General features: G+C 43.8%; 1 protein-coding gene across 1 annotated transcript in view; it reads right to left on the bottom strand.

Moving 5' to 3' along the window:
• Window positions 1-5,301: 5,301 nt before the first annotated feature.
• The window catches only part of EFL1 (elongation factor like GTPase 1), a 70,106-nt gene continuing 57,497 nt past the window's right edge, over window positions 5,302-17,910 (bottom strand). The window contains exons 16-20 of the mRNA XM_081838766.1: window positions 16,722-16,853; window positions 15,651-15,798; window positions 12,257-13,263; window positions 9,775-9,959; window positions 5,302-5,642 (exon numbers count right to left, since the gene is read on the bottom strand). Of these exons, the coding sequence (XP_081694892.1) occupies window positions 5,454-5,642; window positions 9,775-9,959; window positions 12,257-13,263; window positions 15,651-15,798; window positions 16,722-16,853 (1,661 nt within the window). The 3' untranslated portion in view covers window positions 5,302-5,453. The remainder of the gene's footprint in view (window positions 5,643-9,774; window positions 9,960-12,256; window positions 13,264-15,650; window positions 15,799-16,721; window positions 16,854-17,910) is intronic.

The raw sequence follows: 17,910 nt of genomic DNA, 5'->3' as shown, positions 1-17,910 counted from the left end.
ATCTTGAAAAATCAGATATGATTCTTATAAAATGTGATCATTATGTTGAAAATACCAGCTCTGTTGTGCTCCATCCCTTATGCTGCACAACTGACCCTGAGCCCTGGTATCGAAACACCAAACGCTTCCCCTTAGAAACATAAGCAGATAATTTACACAGATTCAAAACCAGTGTCTGGAGATAAATTCTTCCGGTCTAAAATGGTTGACTATCAGTTTTCTATTGGTGAAATCCTTGATATTTGCAGATATTCATGTACTTGTAAATCATATTCCTGTAGTATAAGGATGAACTGCAGGCAGCAAAAGTGGATTTTGTGAGCCCTTATGGTTCCTATATATTTCCTATAAATGTCCATTTTGTGGGAATACATGTTTGAACAGCTAAAGGATGAATAGATATATTGATGGTGATTATATCCTTAATGTACTTGATGCTGTTTGTATCAATATATATTATGTATTTCCTTTTTTTCACTGTTAACTTGCAAAAAAGCCAAACTCAAAACCAGTGGTCCACCTAGCTTAGTATTTATTTGTCTACGCCAGGGATAGCCAATGTGTTGCCCTCCGGAGGTTCTTGACCTACAATTCCCATCAGCATTGATAACAGGGATGATGGGAATTAGAGTCCAACTGCTGGAGGACAGCTTTCCAGGGTCTTGCTGTTTCCCAGTCCTAACTGGAGACGAGATGCTGGACTTTTTTTTCATGCAAATGATGGGCTCTACCACCAAGTTCCTTGCCTTAAAATATTTATTTCTTTATTGGAATTATGAGTAGTCTTCTTCTTTACAGACAGTAAACTCAAAGCGACATACAATTTCAAATCAAATCAAATAAAAATCATGTAAGGATGACAATGCAGTCATCAGGCAAAAAGATTGCTCTTGGGAGAATGGATTGCATCATGTAATCAAGATTCTCTGGATTCAAGTAGCTACTACACTTTTCTTCTTGTGCAAAGATTATTTCTGGAAATGTTATTTTGAGCAGAGGCACACATTTGGGCTCATTTCACTTTGGAGAAGAATCTTTTCTTAAGCCAGAATCGTGCCAAAGCTCTCCCGCACTGGGAAATGCCAGTGAACAATTAGCAAGGGACCGATTAGAGCAAATCCACATGTGAAGGTTATTTCCCGCAATAACACCATTTTCACGTGAAAAACCTGCACATGTGTCAGGGGCTCAGGAGCTGAGGCACAGGGAAGATGGGAGATGGAGAGCGAGGGGGAGGAATCCGAAGGGAGCGTAGGAGGGGACAGTGGTCCGAGGGATTCCATGAGCCTCTCCAGCGAATCGGAAGATTCACAGAAGGGAGCGCCAGTGGCCAGGGGCAGTGGGGTCCCAAGGGGAACGTCCCAGGAGCAAGGGGGCAGCAGGGACTCCCAGAGCAGTAGTTGGAAATCAGGACCAGCTTCCCCACCAGAGCAGAGTGGGGGGGGGAAGAGTCCCAGGCATCGGGGCCAGTGCTTTCCCCACCAGGGAGAGGAGACGAGGCAGAGCCTACCACGCCTCCCTCGGAGAGTCGGACAACGGAAGGGAGGTCAGATCCGGCCAGTGTCACGGAAGAGGGAAGCAGTGATAGAAGTAGTGTAACGGTTAGGAGAAAGGTCACTGGGTTGGCGCGAGAAGCAAGTTCAAATGTACAGGAGCGCGGGACAGCAGAGAGTGAGGATTGGGAACCGGGTCCTAAAGCACGCCGGAGGCAGGGGGAGGAGCTAAGCGACTCAGCGTCGGAAGAGTCCAGAAAGGGCAATGCCCCAGAGGGCAGGAGGACCCAGAGGAGAAGAGAGCAGCGCAGGAGGTGGAGCAGGGCTAGGATCTTAAACTGGTGTGGAAGGGGCGGAGACTCAGACGGGACTTCGCCGATCTAGAGTCTAGACGTAGGGCTGCACGCTCTGGCTTTGAAATGGAAATTAAACTTCAATAAAGACTTTTGTACATAACATCAGCCTGGCGTTGGTCCTCTGTGAGCTGGGACCTAGAGGCAGCTCTGACAACATGCAATACTGCTGTTATCAGGCATTCAAAACACTATCCCCACAGGGTTTGCTAGCCAATTAAAATATTGGACTCAGTCCTTCCCTTCATTAAAAATCCATTTTATTTCCATAAACAGGAGAGGCTGCAGACGGAGCAATTTAGCAAGGAATGGTGAGACAGATGACATCATTTCTTGGCAGAGACATGGGAGGCTGGGGTATCCCCTCTCTCTCTTTCAGTCTTTTAAATACATTTTTTGGGCTATTCCAACCAGGCAAGAAAAAGCATGCGATTGAGAAAGAAAACGGGCAAGTGAGGCCATTTAATAAAATGCAAGGGGGAATAATTGGCAGGAGGAGGTAATAATCACAGGGGAATTCCAGTCCGCAGGTGTTTCTCAGAACCTTTGGAGATCTCGAACTATTTCCCAAGCTTCTGGTAGCTGAATCAGTTTCTCCACCTGCCCTGAATTAAAACGGAAGTCTTATTTACTCTTACAACAAAAAGAGTACAGAGTACAAAAAGGAAGAGTCATCTGTCCTACTGGATCTCAGTACAAGCCGCTGTTCTCAAGTGGTATTAGGCATGTGTGGCATTGTGTGTATTTTCTTTTTACACACACACACACACACTGATGTAAAACACCAGGCACTGCACAACCCCTGCCCCCAATCAAGATTGGAACCAAAGCATGCACTCTCTCATGACACTGCCAAGCTGCATTCCCCTACATAGCTGCAGGACGTGGCTGGAGCTGTGGTCTAAACCACCGAACCTCTTGGGCTTGCCGATCAGAAGGTCGGCGGTTCAAATCCCCACGACGGAGTGAGCTCCCGTTGCTCCGTCTCAGCTCCTGCCAGCCTAGCAGTTCGAAAGCATGGCAGTGCAAGTAGATAAATGGGTACCACTGCAGCCGGAAGGTAAATGGCGCATTTCCATGCGCTCTGGTTTCCGCCATGGTGTTCCATTGCGCCAGAAGCGGTTTAGTCCTGCTGGCCACATGACTCAGAAAGCTGTCTGTGGACAAACACCAGCTCCCTCGGCCTGAAAGTGAGATGAGCGCCACAACCCCGTAGTTGCCTTTGACTGGACTTAACCACCCAGGGGTCCTTTACCTGCAGCAATGTCTTTTATTTTATTTTCATCCATGGAATGCTGATGGGTTTCCAAAAAGGACAATTGTTGAGCACGGGAAGAACATGCCTTTACTTACCAGAGCACATATACCCAGGACTTGGATTATAAATATTAACTGAGGCAGGAGGGAGAGAATAATTGCACTGAATGCAGTCCTTTTTTTAAAACAACAACAACAACAACAACAACAACAACAACACCACCACAAGAGAATGATTTAACAGTAGTCTTCATGCTTTCTTTTTAAATGTATTCAGACAGTGGGGTGGGGGGAAGAAAATACTTTCCCCCAACACATTTATAAATAATCTGGAACTAAAAGAGGATTTCTAGCATGGGTGTTCAACAAGCCTTACCCTTGTTTTCCTAAGTGTTCCTTTTATTTCCTGTTGCTTACTAGAGAGAGGGCCGATTAATTTATTTAAGTCATCTCTCTCCTGAATCTACTGCTGCCCATCAATTTCACTGCGGTGAACCCTGAATTCCCAGTATATTATAAGAGTGTGAGAAAAACGTCCATCAACTTAATTTGTATTTATACCTGTAGATTTCAGGGCAGGTCATGTAATGTAAGATGTCCTACAGAAGCTTCCTAAAGCAGAGTATTAATTGTCCTGACCCTTTTATCTGAGCACTAATAATTTTGCTCAATTTAGCCTCAACAGTTTTATCAGGATCTAAATCACAAGTGTATCAAATCTGCAGAAAAGAAGTTGCTGCAAGGACCTAAATTTTTCAATGACAGCACATGGTGTTAATTGAGAGAGTAATAATGACTCATTTATGTAAAGCAACTGTTTTCAAGAAAGGTTTGGGTTTTTTTGGAATCCTGACATGCCTGAAAAACTACTGAAAAGCTTTTTCATTACAGTGGTGCCTCGCAAGACGAAATTAATCAGTTCTGCGAGTCTCTTCGTCTTGCGGTGTTTTCGTCTTGCGAAGCACGGCTATTAGCGACTTAGTGGCTATTAGCAGCTATTAACGGCTTAGCGGCTATTAACGGCTTAGCGGCTTTAAGAAAAAGGAAACAAACTCGCAAGAACTTGCAAGACGTTTCGTCTTGTGAAGCAAGCCCATAGGGAAATTCGTCTTGCGGAACGACTCAAAAAACGGAAAACTCGTCTTGCACGTTTTTCGTCTTGCGAGGCATCGTCTTGCGAGGTACCATTGTACTGAAAAAGATTAGTAATGAAAGTTTCCAACTGAAGACAGTGGATGCATATTTCACTTCAGAGAGGGTAACACTGAAGCAGATAGCACCCCGCATGAAATAAGAGGGCAGTTGCCTAGTTAAAAGAAATCTTAAGCTGCACTTAGTAAGGTACACTTACTAGCAAGGAAACCCTATTTAAATCAGTGGGATTTACTTCCAGGAAGACACAAAAAAGAAGTGCAAAATTAGTTGATATTATGAAGCAAGCTTCAGCTGATTAAATCTACATAAATTTGAACAGGAGATGAAACCACAGTTCAGAAGCAAAACCATGACCAGTTCTTGGTGATGCAGGCATGTATCACAGAAGACACCATCTTAGAAGAGTCCTTCCCCTTTCCACTCCCACACAGGACAGAAAACCTTTCGAGGTGGCACTTATGAAAATCTGCAGATGGTTAAGTACTCACGGTGAAAACCCGCAGAGCTCTCAAGACCCATATCTGTTTTCACTGAGGTATGGTTCGTGGGATTAATGGTTTTAGACATTGTCTTCTTACTGCTTTTTATCATTTTAGGGGACAATTGTTTTATTGTTTATTGCCGGTTTTATTTGTCAGGTGTGTTTTGCTCTATTCCATTTTATTTTGCAAGCCGCCTTGAGGGAGGTTTTGCCACTGGAGGAGGCGCAAAACTATTTCAATTAATAAACAGTGAATTATTCATTCATTCATTCATTCATTCATTCATTCATTCATTCATTCATTCATTCAAAAAATGTTGGCCGATTAATCAGGAGTAGTATTCCAATAAATGAAAATGTTCTCCATTGATCCATCTATAGCTGGTTAAAATTAGACCAAATGCTGATGCCTATTTGACTCAAGGTATGCGGGGATCCTGGATCAGCCCTGCAGGTGTCCCTTGGCAGATGAGGAGATGTGAAAACGGTTCCCAGGAGGTAGGACGTTTACAAGCTGCTAATATAACAAGGAAGCTGTAGTGTATAATCACAAGAAAAGAAGTTGGAAAGGCTTAGGTTTATTAAAACTCAAGCCACAGACAACTCGCAGTAAGAAAACCCACACAGAATTGTACATCCAAGGTGACTTTTTTTGAATCTCCGGTACAGAAGATAATCCACTTGCACTTAACAGAGAAAGAGAATTGAAGGCAGCTATTTGTTTCTGCTGAGAGTCCTTTGCTTCTCAGCATGCTCCACGATTTTCTCGTCTACATAAAGTCCCTTCCGCTTCCTTACAGCATTCATATACTTGCGGGCCTGGTTCTCGGAGTCTGCCTTCTCCCCAAAGTGCAGATACTCTTCCTCTGTGGTTGGTACCCAATATGGATCATCTGAAATTACCTAGGGGGAAAAAAAAGAGAGGAATTGTGCAAAGAGCTGAATTAATGGGAGGGGCGGCAGCAATGAACAGTGATTTTTGACCGTCGGCTAAAAGCAGACATATTTGAAATTAGGAAAGATGCACTCAAATCTTTAAAAGGTACCAGTAGTCACCTAAAAATGAATGAAAAATAATTTCTGCTCAGTATGTCACTGACAATTATTGGAGTACAGTTATTTGGCTGATATCTCTCTCCCTCTATTCCTTCCCCCTTTTGTTAAAAAAAAGTTTTTAGTTCCTTCTTTTCTTTTGTTGATTTTCTCCCTTTTTTCTGTGGGTGTGCGCTGATTTCCCAGAGGAATCAACAAAGCAACCTGTAAGAAGTGTAGCTGTATAAATATATATTTGCATTTGCATTTTCAGTTTCATAGGGAATCCTGGTTTATTCTCGCAACAACCCTGAGAGGTAAGACGAGAGAAAGAAATAAGTTTTATGAAGTTTCCCGGTCAATTTTGGGTTCAGCGCTGTGCATGTGCGCACAATCTTTTTTTAAAAAATAATAATATTTATTGAGAGTTTAAAGATTACAAAAAGAAAGAATTTTTTAAAAAAACAAATCAATATAATACAATACAAAAACAAAAACACTACGTAAAACATTGAATTAACAAAACAAAACAAAAACAATTAAAAACACTTCCAATATTTTCAATCTTAGCTTTCATTCACTTGTTTCATTGACTTCCTCACGCCTCCCTTTTTGTATTCCACTTCAATTAACTGTTTCAGCAATTCCTTTCCATCTTCCTCTGTTTTCTGTCCTGTAATTCATCTTAACATATTCTAACCTTGTTTTTTCCCCTTTAATACATTAACAATCTATCTGTACCTATTTCCTTATAACATTTCTGCCAAAGCCATATAACTTCATTCCACCATTTTTCTAAAGCTCATTAATTTTACAATATTTCTGTAAATAATCTTTAATTTTTTTCCAATCTTCTTCCACCGACTCTTCTCCCTGGTCTCGGATTCTGCCAGTCATTTCCGCCAATTCCATATAGTCCATCAGTTTCATCTGCCATTCTTCCCGGGTGGGTAAATCTTGTGTCTTCCAATACTTCGCGATGAGTATTCTTGCTGCTGCTGTTGCATAACATGTGCGCATGATCATGCACATATCAGCCGCGCATTTACAAGGAGGTGAGAATTATCCCATTTTTAAGCCTTACAATAGCCTTGTGCAGTGGGTTAGGCTAAGTTGGAGATCATTAATGGTGAAATGATTACTCTGGCCTACTGCAAGGGCTGCAGGCAAGGATGTTCTGCAGTATGGCAGTCATCTAAAGATAACAAATAAAATCAGCAAGGGTACAGCCAGGATCATTAACACACCAACTTTACGAAATACTATGAAGGTATCAGAAGTTAGCGGAATCTGTATAGCATAGAAACAGAACTGGATTCCTGAACGTCTAACTGTGCTGGTAGAAGCCACACATTGAAAGCTCCAAGAATAAGCAGATGGAGCTGAAGTAGATTTAATTTTTTATGCTCAGAGAGCTTTTTTTTCCTGTTGATGTTGGAACCACAGGAGGAAAAAATGGTCATCTCACAGCCTTGCACTGTGTGTCATTTTTCACTTAAAATTCCTTTTACTAGCTTCCAATGTTTATTGCAGTGAAACCTGATTAGTCAAAAGTACTGTGCGTCCACAACAAACTGCATTGTACCTCTCATTCATTTACTTTGGAAACAAAAACCTCCTCGATAGATGTCTGCTGTCAAAAAGAGATGGCTGAGAAGACCATGAATATAAAACAGCTAAAATACATTCATTTATTGCAGGATATTAAGAGGATCTTAAGTCAACATTGCAAGCCCAGGTCCCTCCAAATTAGGGTCTGGTTCCTAACACATTTGCTGCCACTGCCGGCCAATCCTCCTTGCTGGCTGAACTGGACCTGTAGAGGCCATCCTTAACTGGGCTAAAGGCATTCCTTCAATGAATTATTTTGGAGACATACACAACTACAACTCCCATACATCTCAGGAAATGTTGCTCCCCAACATCTCAGAAGCTTCCCAGCCAGTTTAGGATAAAGTCTACAAAGCCAATCATGTCTATAGTAAATGCTCCCAGTCACTGGTTCCTCTGGTACGTGGGAAGTAGTGAAGTCTAACACTGAGATATCAATATCCCAACAAGGAAGAGGAAAGGGAAGAGGGTGGCCGGGTGCGGGTCACGTGGTGGCACTCAGGACTCCTGATGATGTCAAGAGCGACAAGAGCCTGAATTTTAGAACTGGATTCAAGAGAAACAAGCTACTTCCTTGCACAAGCAACTTGGAAGGGTAGGCGGTTTGGTAGGCGGCAGATCTGTTAACACATCCAGAGCTTAGAAGAATTACACAGCGCGTTTTGAACTCAAGTCTGTATTTTCCTTTCGCAGGTCTCTGAAAACAGGGAGCAGATTTCAGACTTTAAAACTAAAAATGCTCTTAGAAAAGGGATGCAATTCTACTCTTCTTTCTATTTCTTTAAAGAATCTTCTCCTCAAAAGCTCTTGATTGTAAATTACATGGTTGGAGAAAAACACAGTTGAAGCAGAAAGGACAGGAGGCAGAAAACTAAGTGTACAGGTCACTTATTTTATTGCCGCTATCAACCAGCAAAGAGCCTCTGAAGATCCAAATAATATTTGATCCATGGTATCTATTTCAGCATTTCAAAAGATTTCACCTTCCAGAAAGAACACTTTAAAGAAAAGATCTTTTCTACAAGCACAAAAACACCCCCCTACTGTTTTCCCTGTGTGCTGGTTACCTTGTTAGCAGGCTAAATAAAAGAAAAACAGCTCTGTTGGGTGAAACCAAAAGTCCATCTAATCTAGCATCCTCTCTCTCTTTCAATGGCCAGCCTGAAGCTTATGGGAAGCCCACAAAACAGGGTATAAATGCCTGCCCCCACTGTTGCTCCCCACCCCAGAAACTGGGGCATTCAGTGGAATACTCTTTCTAAAAATGGATGCTTCTCCATTTACTGTCTCCCTCTATGCTAGGAGTTCCCAAACTGTGGACCATGGGTCTGCAAGCTTCATTCTGGCGGTTGTGTCTGCATTAAATATCCATGTTGATTTTAAACTATCGTTTTATTGCTTCTTTTGTTTCTTGTATTTTATTCCGTTGCACAATTTGAATTCTATGAAATGCAAATTATGACATAATAAACTACGATGCGAGAAATGAAAGGAGCAATAGAAACACAATTAATAACCATACAGCATCTACTTAGCGCTGCGCATTACAACTGCTGCAACAGGCAAAACAATCGTTAAGTGGTCCGCCAAGACCCTCAGCAATTTGTCAAGTGGTCCATGGGGGGAAAAGTTTGGGAAGGAGTGCTTTACACCAAATATATCTCTATTGTATTCCATCACATATGTCTCTCTTGTGTGCAGAAACACATGTTTCAAACATGGGCCACTTTATAGAGAATGAATAGAATTATTTTAAAATTGTCATTCCTTAGTGTCTTATTTCTACTCTTTTTTGTGGCAGGAGAGGAGCAACCAGGAGTAGGAGATGAAGACAGACGCTGCCTTCATGCCCTGCTCACCACTTTCCCACAAACATCTGGCTGCTGCTGGACACATAATGCTGGACTTAATGGACTTTAAATTCAATCCAGCAGAGGATGGACCATCCTAACCCTAACCCAAAACCTACTGAAGCAGAACAGAATATTGTGAAGCGTGCATTGGAAAAAGCAAATATATAGTGGTACCTCTACTTACATTCACCTCTGGTTACGTCCTTCAGGATATGTACGTGGCAAACCTGGAAGTATTTTTCCGGGTTTCACCGCATGCGCAGAAGCGCTCTACATGCCGTGCATATGCGCAGAAGTGGCATCTCCGGTTGCAAATTCCTCGGGATCCGACCGGAGCTCTGGAACGGATCCCGTTCACAACTGGAGGTACCACTGTATAGGCAGATAAAATGCTGCTTATATGGCTTGACTTAGGAAAGAATGGAGCAAATTTAAGTCTTGACCACCAATTAACCTCTCCCCTCCTTTATCTTGATTTCTTTTCCTGAATCTACAAGAAATTGTACACCGAGGCAGATGGGAGTGAATAGAATTTTTACCTCCCAGTGACTGAAGACCAGCTGTGGAGTGGCTAGGCCGCTTGTTCTCTTCCTGATTTCATCAGCGAAACCAAAGCTCTCTGCTACTGGCAACACCGCTTTGATAATAAACACATCTGTCCCTTCTTTCATCTCTTCCTGCAACACCCGGCCGACTCTTTTGGAGAGGACAGCGTAAACGCGACCTGCAAAGGGAAAAGACCTACTGAGCTTGTTGCATCCTTTTCATCAAGTCAGATGCACAATTACTGAACTAGGAGGACTAATTAACACCCGGGGCCAGAGAGGGTCTCAACAGTCATATAGAGCAGTGTTTCCCAACCTTGGGTCTCCAGCTGTTTTTGGACTACAACTCCCATCATCCCTAGATATCAAGACCAGTGGTCAGGGATGATGGGAAATGTAGTCCAAAAACAGCTGGAGACCCAAGGTTGGGAAACACTGATATAGAGTAACCAGCTACGATTAAATGATGGTGTGAAAAACTTCAGATCTCAGAATATTAAGAAGAGATTGTAGGGACTTCACTCCAGGGTTGGAGTGAGTTTTACTGACCACACAACTGCTGCAAAATCTCAACAGGAGCACTGGGATCATGCATGATCAGTAACAGGGATCCCACTCCAACAGGAACATATGGAGTTAATTATCATAGGAGGTATTTAGCTTACTTTACCCCTAAAAATAGTGGGCAATGAGCAAACAGATAGAACATCTACGTAAGTGCAAGCCTTAGTCAACAGGATGTTGATCTTAAGTCCCAGGAAGAGGGGTTGCTTAAGTAACTTAATAAATGTAATACAAAGTCAAGATACCAAGACGAAAAAAGAAAAAAGAACCTAAGAATATAAGAATATAAGAATATAAGAAGAGCCTGCAGGGTCAGGCCAAAGGAGGTCCATCTAGTCCAGCAGCCTCTTTCGTGGGAAATCTGTAAACAGGAGCAGAGCACAAGAGAGCTCTCCTCTCCTTCGGTTTATTTTTATTGAATCTTTCAAATTATTACATAACTCCAATCATACATATAATTTTGTTGTTACACTTTTTTCTTGACTTCCCATCTCTCCTTCCCTGATTTTCTTTTATTTCCCCTTAACAGCTGCATTAAAACACATCTAAATTTATTTTCTAAGGCCCACAAATCCATTCTCGACATTCCTCCGTTGCTTGTATCTCAAATCCTGCACATGATTTCATACAGGAATGCTAATTTTATAGATCTCCTTACATAAAAATATCGCCATTTTGTCCTCTTATTTTAGCAGTTTCTCTTGTGGTTTCCAGCAACTGGCATATAGAAGTATTGACTGTGGAGGCAATGCATAGACAGCATAGCCAGTTGCCATTGACAGCATTACCCTCCGTGAATTTGTTCAGCTCTCTTTCAAAGCCATCCAAGTTGGTGGCCGTCACTAACTCCTACAGAAACAAGTTCCATAGTTGAACTATATTGCAACTACATTATATTGTAAACCGCCCCGTGATCTCGTATAAGGGCAGTTCAGAAATTTAATCAACAACAACCACCTGCTGAGTCAAACAGATAATTCCATCTATACCTGGAGTCACAGGAAATATAATTATTTTTCTTTGTCGGCCTTTGCCAACCTAGCGCCCTCCAAATGTTTGGGACCACAACTTCCATCAACCCCAACCTGCATGCTAGATGGGCCTGATGGGAACTGTAGCTAAAAACATCTGGAGGGCATCAGGTTGGCAAAAGCTGGCATGGCCAAGGAAGTCATTCGCAGTCAGCTTTCTGACAATGCTCTCCCCCTACGGATGTAACATCTACCATGTGATCTGTTTGTAACTCGCTCTATGTGGGGCTGCCCTTGAGACTGACCTAGAAACTCCAGTGGGTGCAGAATGCCGCAGCGAGACTCCTTACAGGGTCCTTGCTGCGGGATCACATTCACCCAGTGCTATACCAGCTGTACTGGCTCCCGGTGGAGTACAGGATCAGGTTTAAGGTGCTGGTTTTAACCTTAAAAGCCCTATACACCCTAGGACCCTTGTACCTACGGGACCGCCTCTCCTGGTATGTCCCACGGAGGACCTTATGGTCTTCAAACAAAAATATCTTGGAGGTCCCAGGCCACAGAGAGGTTAGGCTGGCCTCAACCAGAGCCAGGGCTTTTTCGGCTGTGGCTCCGATCTGGTGGAACGCTCTGTCACAAGAGACTAGGGCACTGCGGGACTTCACATCTTTCCGCAGGGCCTGCAAGATGGAGCTGTTCCACCAGGCCTTTGGCCAGGGCACAGCCCAACCCCCTCCTTTGGCAATCCTCACAGAACTCTAGCCCAATGGTTGCCATTAATCTGATTTGAGCTGATTTTATAATGAAACGATTTTAGAATGTTGTATATTTTACTGTTGTTAGCCGCTCTGAGCCTGGCTTCGGCTGGGGAGGGCGAGATATAAATTAAAATTTATTATTATTATTATTATTATTATTCATGTTGCTGGTTTCATCCTTACCTAGGACCTCAGCCGTTGTCATAATCTCACAGGTGTACATGGCGGCCATAAGCCTCTGTGGCTTTGCTTGCATAGCATAACGGCATGCTTCCTTCATGGTTGCAATCAGCTGTCCAGAGAAAGGGCCATAACAGTCTGCAGGCAAAGCCTCTCCTTTGGGTTTACTGGATGATTTGAGGCTACACTGATCACCATCTTGCAGCTCAGTTTCAGAAGCCGATTCAGTGCCTCCAGTCCTCGACACAAGGGCAGTTTCCTCCCCTGCCGATGTCTCCTCTGTAGACTTCCCTTCATCCGAATCCTGCCTGTTAACTGACATTTGCTCGACAAATCTGCCCATGTCCCATTTCTCCACCGAAAAACAGACACCCATAAGCGGTTCTTCACACATTGGTCCCGAAAGCGTGGCCAACTGGAACCCGCTGACAAGACTGTTGTCAAAATCCCGATACACGCTCGCTTCCTTGGGTGGCTTGCTTCCTTCCAGGCACTGCCACACAGACCGCTTGTAGCCTTCACATCTGTTCAGCAAAATGTTCGGCCCACATTTTCGGGGGCCAAAGGACCAGATCCCATCAACGGCATTTCTCCATTTCCTTCCGGGTAGGTTTTCCTCTAGTCTTTTTTTGAACTCCTGTATCTGGTCAAAGGTCTTCGGATTCATCTCTTCTGTCTTCTTACCTTCATTCAGGTAAGAGGAGAATTGTTCTATGGTGCGAATTAAGCCGCTGTTCTTCTCCAGTAGTCGAGTTACCTCCTCAGGAAGAGGCATTGCTCTGATGCTGAGTGTGGCATATTTGTTTGGCGTTGATATCGTTATCAGCCCATCTGAATCAACCTGCACACCTTCAGGGATTTTGTTCTGCTCTTCCTTACTCTGGTGTATGATGGCAACTTTCTGCTGCTTTCCTATTTCTTCGTTCACCATGTCAACTTTGGGGGGTCTTGTTATGGTTTCCCGGAATGGAATAATTGGTTTCGATACGCTAATTTCTATCTTGGCAAACCTACAGAAAGCCAAAAGGCTACAGTTAGGCCTCACAGCAAATGAAACTTAAGTCTTCAAGGGTTTCAGTGGCGGGTTAATGCCAGTAATCACATGATGCCAACTTCACATTATGATTAACCATTGAAGCACGCTGCCCCCTAAGACATTAAGCAATTACTCAATAATGGGAGCCAAGGAGGGAGGCAGCATTCATTCTAGCATACTTAAAGCAACAGGCATCTCGCCCCCTCCACTGCAACCCGTTATGTCAGAGTACAGTTATGAGCCTGTTTTGGATCCTGGTATATTCCTGATGAGGATATTAGGAAGGACTATACTTCAGTGTATACGCGGGTGGCGCTGTGGGTAAAAGCCTCAGCGCCTAGGGCTTGCCGATCGAAAGGTCGGCAGTTCGAATCCCTGCGGCAGTTCGAAAGCACCCCCGGGTGCAAGTAGATAAATAGGGACCGCTTACTGGCGGGAAGGTAAACGGCGTTTCTGTGTGCTGCGCTGGCTCGCCAGATGCAGCTTTGTCACGCTGGCCACGTGACCCGGAAGTGTCTCCGGACAGCGCTGCCCCCCAGCCTCTTGAGTGAGATGGGCGCACCAACCCCAGAGTCTGTCAAGACTGGCCCGTACGGGCAGGGGTACCTTTACCTTTACCTATACTTCAGTGGCATGGGACGCGGGTGGCGCTGTGGGTTAAACCACAGAGCCTAGGACATGCCGATCAGAAGGTCGGCGGTTCGAATCCCCGCGACGGGGTGAGCTCCCGTTGCTCGGTCCCTGCTCCTGCCAACCTTGCAGTTCGAAAGCACGCCAAAGTGCAAGTAGATAAATAGGTACCACTCCAGCGGGAAGGTAAATGGCGTTTCTGTTTGCTGCTCTGGTTCGCCAGAAGTGGCTTAGTCATGCTGGCCACATGACCCGGAAGCTGTACGCTGGCTCCCTCGGCCAATAAAGCGAGATGAGCGCTGCGACCCCAGAGTCGGCCACGACTGGACCTAATGGTCAGGAGTCCCTTTACCTTACCTATACTTCAGTGGCAGGACAGCTGTTTTGCATGCATAGGGTACCAGGTTCAAGCCCTGGCATCTCCAGATATGGCTGGGAGAGAACCTTGCTTGAAACCCTAAAGAGGTGCTTGCCAGCCAATGTAGACCAGGGTTTCTCAAACTTGGGTTCCCAGCTGTTTCTGGACTATAACTCCCATCATCCCAAGCTAGTAGGACGAGTGGTCAGGGATGATGGGAACGGTAGTCCAGAAACAGCTGGAGATCTAAGTTTGGGAATCTCTCATGTAGACCAATACTGAGCTTGATGGACCAATGGTCTGACTATACAGCAGATTCCTATCTTGAGGAACAGAACAGGCTCCAAATTCTCTCAACTGCCTCTTACAGTTGTTGTTGTTGTTGTTGTTGTTGTTGTTGTTGCAGTTGTTGTTGCAGCAGCAGCAGGTCTCCCATCCTCTGAGCTGCAACCCAGTGAGCTAGTGTGGAGTGGAGTCCTGAAATATTATCTGAGAAGGGCAATGGGCCCCAGCACTTTCCTTGGACAGGAGATGTGTGAGGCACTTAGGTTCATATTCCAGAACATTGCAGATCTTGGAGACTCTGCTGCTTGAAACCCATCCTGCCTCCAAGAAATTAAGAGTGGTATCAGGATGGAATGAAAACTCAGTCCCCAACTCAATGAGTTAGACTAGAGACCCACTCAAGGATCAGGCTCCTGATTTCTGTCACTTGAGCTGAATGAACACCTCAAGTCGTGTCTATACGAAAAAGACTGCTGTGAAAAAGATGGCAACAAACATAGCCGTTGCAGAGCAATCTACTGTTGCACACAGTGTGAAAGCTTTACAACTGTATCCACCAAACATTCTGAGTGATAAAAATGGGCTTTTCTACAAAGAGGATTTCTAGATGGGCAATGGTTGCAAACAAATGATTTGGGAAAACATACAAAAGCAGTTTACAGTTAATATGCAGGGACAACCTAACTCCCAATTCCTTATGGATCTTATGATTTATGTGGAAATTGTTCAATTTATGTGGGTACTTTTTGATGTTTTGTTCATTGTTTATGACGACTTTTGTTACGTTTTGCAGTTATGTAATTTTATATATGTTGTCAGTTGTCCTTGAGCATGGCTTTAATTTTGTAAGGCAGTATACAAATAAATGATTGACTGATGGATAGAAATCTACACACGAGGAATGCCAGTATGAAAAATCTTCCATTGTGCACCGGCAACAGTGAGGAAGAATTGGGAAAGGATGCTTTGACCTTTCCATAAGTTAAACCACAATTACACGTTTAACTGTCTTGTAAACGCTGGATTTAATCACTGAGCCTTGAGCAATTCTTCCTTTTCCTCTCGCGCCACCTATCCCTGCCACCAACCTCTCTTTCAAGTCATCCAAACAGCGCTGAAGATGGACTTCTCCTGCTGTAATTAACACGTGCTCCCCTGTCTCCTGGATTAAAACTTGTACACAGGGATCAGCTTGGTTTAAAAGCTTCATGCCTTTAACCAACTGCGGCATCTCACCTGGGAAGACAAAAGCACTTTTAAATGAAGTACCTCTGAAGCGCTTGGGTTTCAAAGTAACATACGAGCAAAGCTCAGTAAGAAAGGGAGCACAGGCTGTTGTGAAATACTGAGTACAAAGAATAGGATAGAATAACGTTTTGTTTAGCTTTTAGCTTTTACATATTATAACAGCACTAAAAATCTTAAGAGGGATTAAAAGGAAAAAAAGAGACTGTGGGTGGATCTGTATGTTCTAAGAGACACAGGGCTGCCACTCAAAACAACAGCCCCATATCAAATCCACTCTTCTCCTTCCAGAATGTGTTTCATGTCCTGATGAAATTACTGTTTCCTTGCCCTAACAGTGACATAAAGTGGGAGCAGGCAAATGCAGAGCTCAAGAAAGCCACCATGCAATATAACTTATGTACCAGGGAAGGGGAATCTGTAGTCTTCCAGATGTCACTGGACTCCAACTCCCATCAGCACCAACCAGTATGGCCCACAGTGAGGGCTGATGGGAGTTGTAGTCCAACATTGTTCCCCATTCCTGTTGTACACATTACAGACCAAGAACAAGACAGAACGAGGCTGTCATTGCCCCATGTTTCTTGTAACATGCCGACATCCATCCTAGTATGAGTATGAGTGGTTCTAAATATTTCCTTATTAAGTTTCCCAAACTTGGGTCTCCAGCTGATTTTGGACTACAATTCCCATCATCCCTGACTACTGGCCCTGATTGATAGGGGTAATGGGAGTTGTAGTCCAACAATAGCTAGGGACCCAAGTTTGGAAAACCCTGCCTTATTGCGAGGCAACCACCATACTATCATTTGCTCAAACACATTTACAACCACTCCTTCCCACCCTTGTGGCTTTTCAAAAGTATACTTAATGATTCTGACCGGATACTCAAGGAACGGAGGGAAGACACTTACTTGGGTGTTTTGGCTCCACAGCAACTCGCACAATCGGTGTTGCTTCAAAGCTGAGGGGGTTAAACGGTGGGCAAGCTGGCGACGATGAGAGCGTTGCCGACTTCAGTACGAATTCTTGCAACCCTCCTATCCCTACAAGGCATTGAAACATGAAGTCAAGACACACACCCTGAAGTCAACACAAATAGTCAGCTACATGGCCTTCCTATAAAAGTAACAGAAACCTGCCAACCATTATGATGGGCACAGCGGATACGGAGGAGGGTTTGCATATTGTTGAGAGCACAGGGGAGGAGAGGTGAGGAACTGCAAAGAATCATTGAGCATGTAGACAGATTGTCTCCCGATGGCAACAGTCGTAGTTGCAAACTACTGCTGCATATACTCTCAGGGTATACTCTCTTGCAGAATACAGTGGTACCTTGGGTTAAGAACTTAATTCGTTCCGGTGGTCCGTTCTTAACCTGAAACTGTTCTTAACCTGAGACACCACTTTAGCTAATGGGGCCTCCCGCTGCTGCCGATTTCTGTTTTCATCCTGAAGCAAAGTTCTTAACCCGAGGTACTATTTCTGGGTTAGCGGGGTCTGTAACCTGAAGCGTCTGTAACCCGAGGTACCACTGTACTGCTCCTTCTCCTAATACAACTAAGCATTCCAAAGTAACTTGCCCACCTGCCCATGTTTGTAAAAAGAAAAAAAGAGAGCTATGTTTCATTATCCAGAAACAATTCTTACCTGCCATGGGCAATCAGGATAGTGGCTAGTCAGAAGCTTATACTGACCATATTTATCAGATTAGGATAGTGATTTCTTTACTCAAAAGGCATAACGTTTTTGTACAGGACCACTCTTTTACAACCATGAAGTCTTCGCTTCATTCACATCATTGGTAATAACTAAGGTAGAATGAGTTAAACCCCCGATATCCTCAAATAACAAGCACATGTTTTAAGCCGCAAACTTCCAGACTGTTGTTCCAGTTTTGATTTGCAGCTGAAGGGGATGAATTGCTGCCAAATCTCCAAAGGAAAAACAGATATATAACTTGTGTGGAGGCCAGTTTTAATCATGGTTTTGAGAAAATGTCTCTGAGCTTGCATCACGTTTGTTTTTACTTGTGGTTACCACTAGCGCTGCAAAGCCAAAATTTAAAAAAGACTTGGTGCTTTGTTGCGTTATTAAAAAGTT

Source organism: Podarcis erhardii (assembly GCF_964252035.2).
Source record: "Podarcis erhardii genome assembly, chromosome: 14".
In the NCBI taxonomy this organism is placed as follows: Eukaryota; Metazoa; Chordata; class Lepidosauria; order Squamata; family Lacertidae; genus Podarcis; species Podarcis erhardii.
The sequence above is the reverse complement of the archived record's forward strand: the minus strand, read 5'-3'. Positions and strand labels throughout refer to the sequence as shown.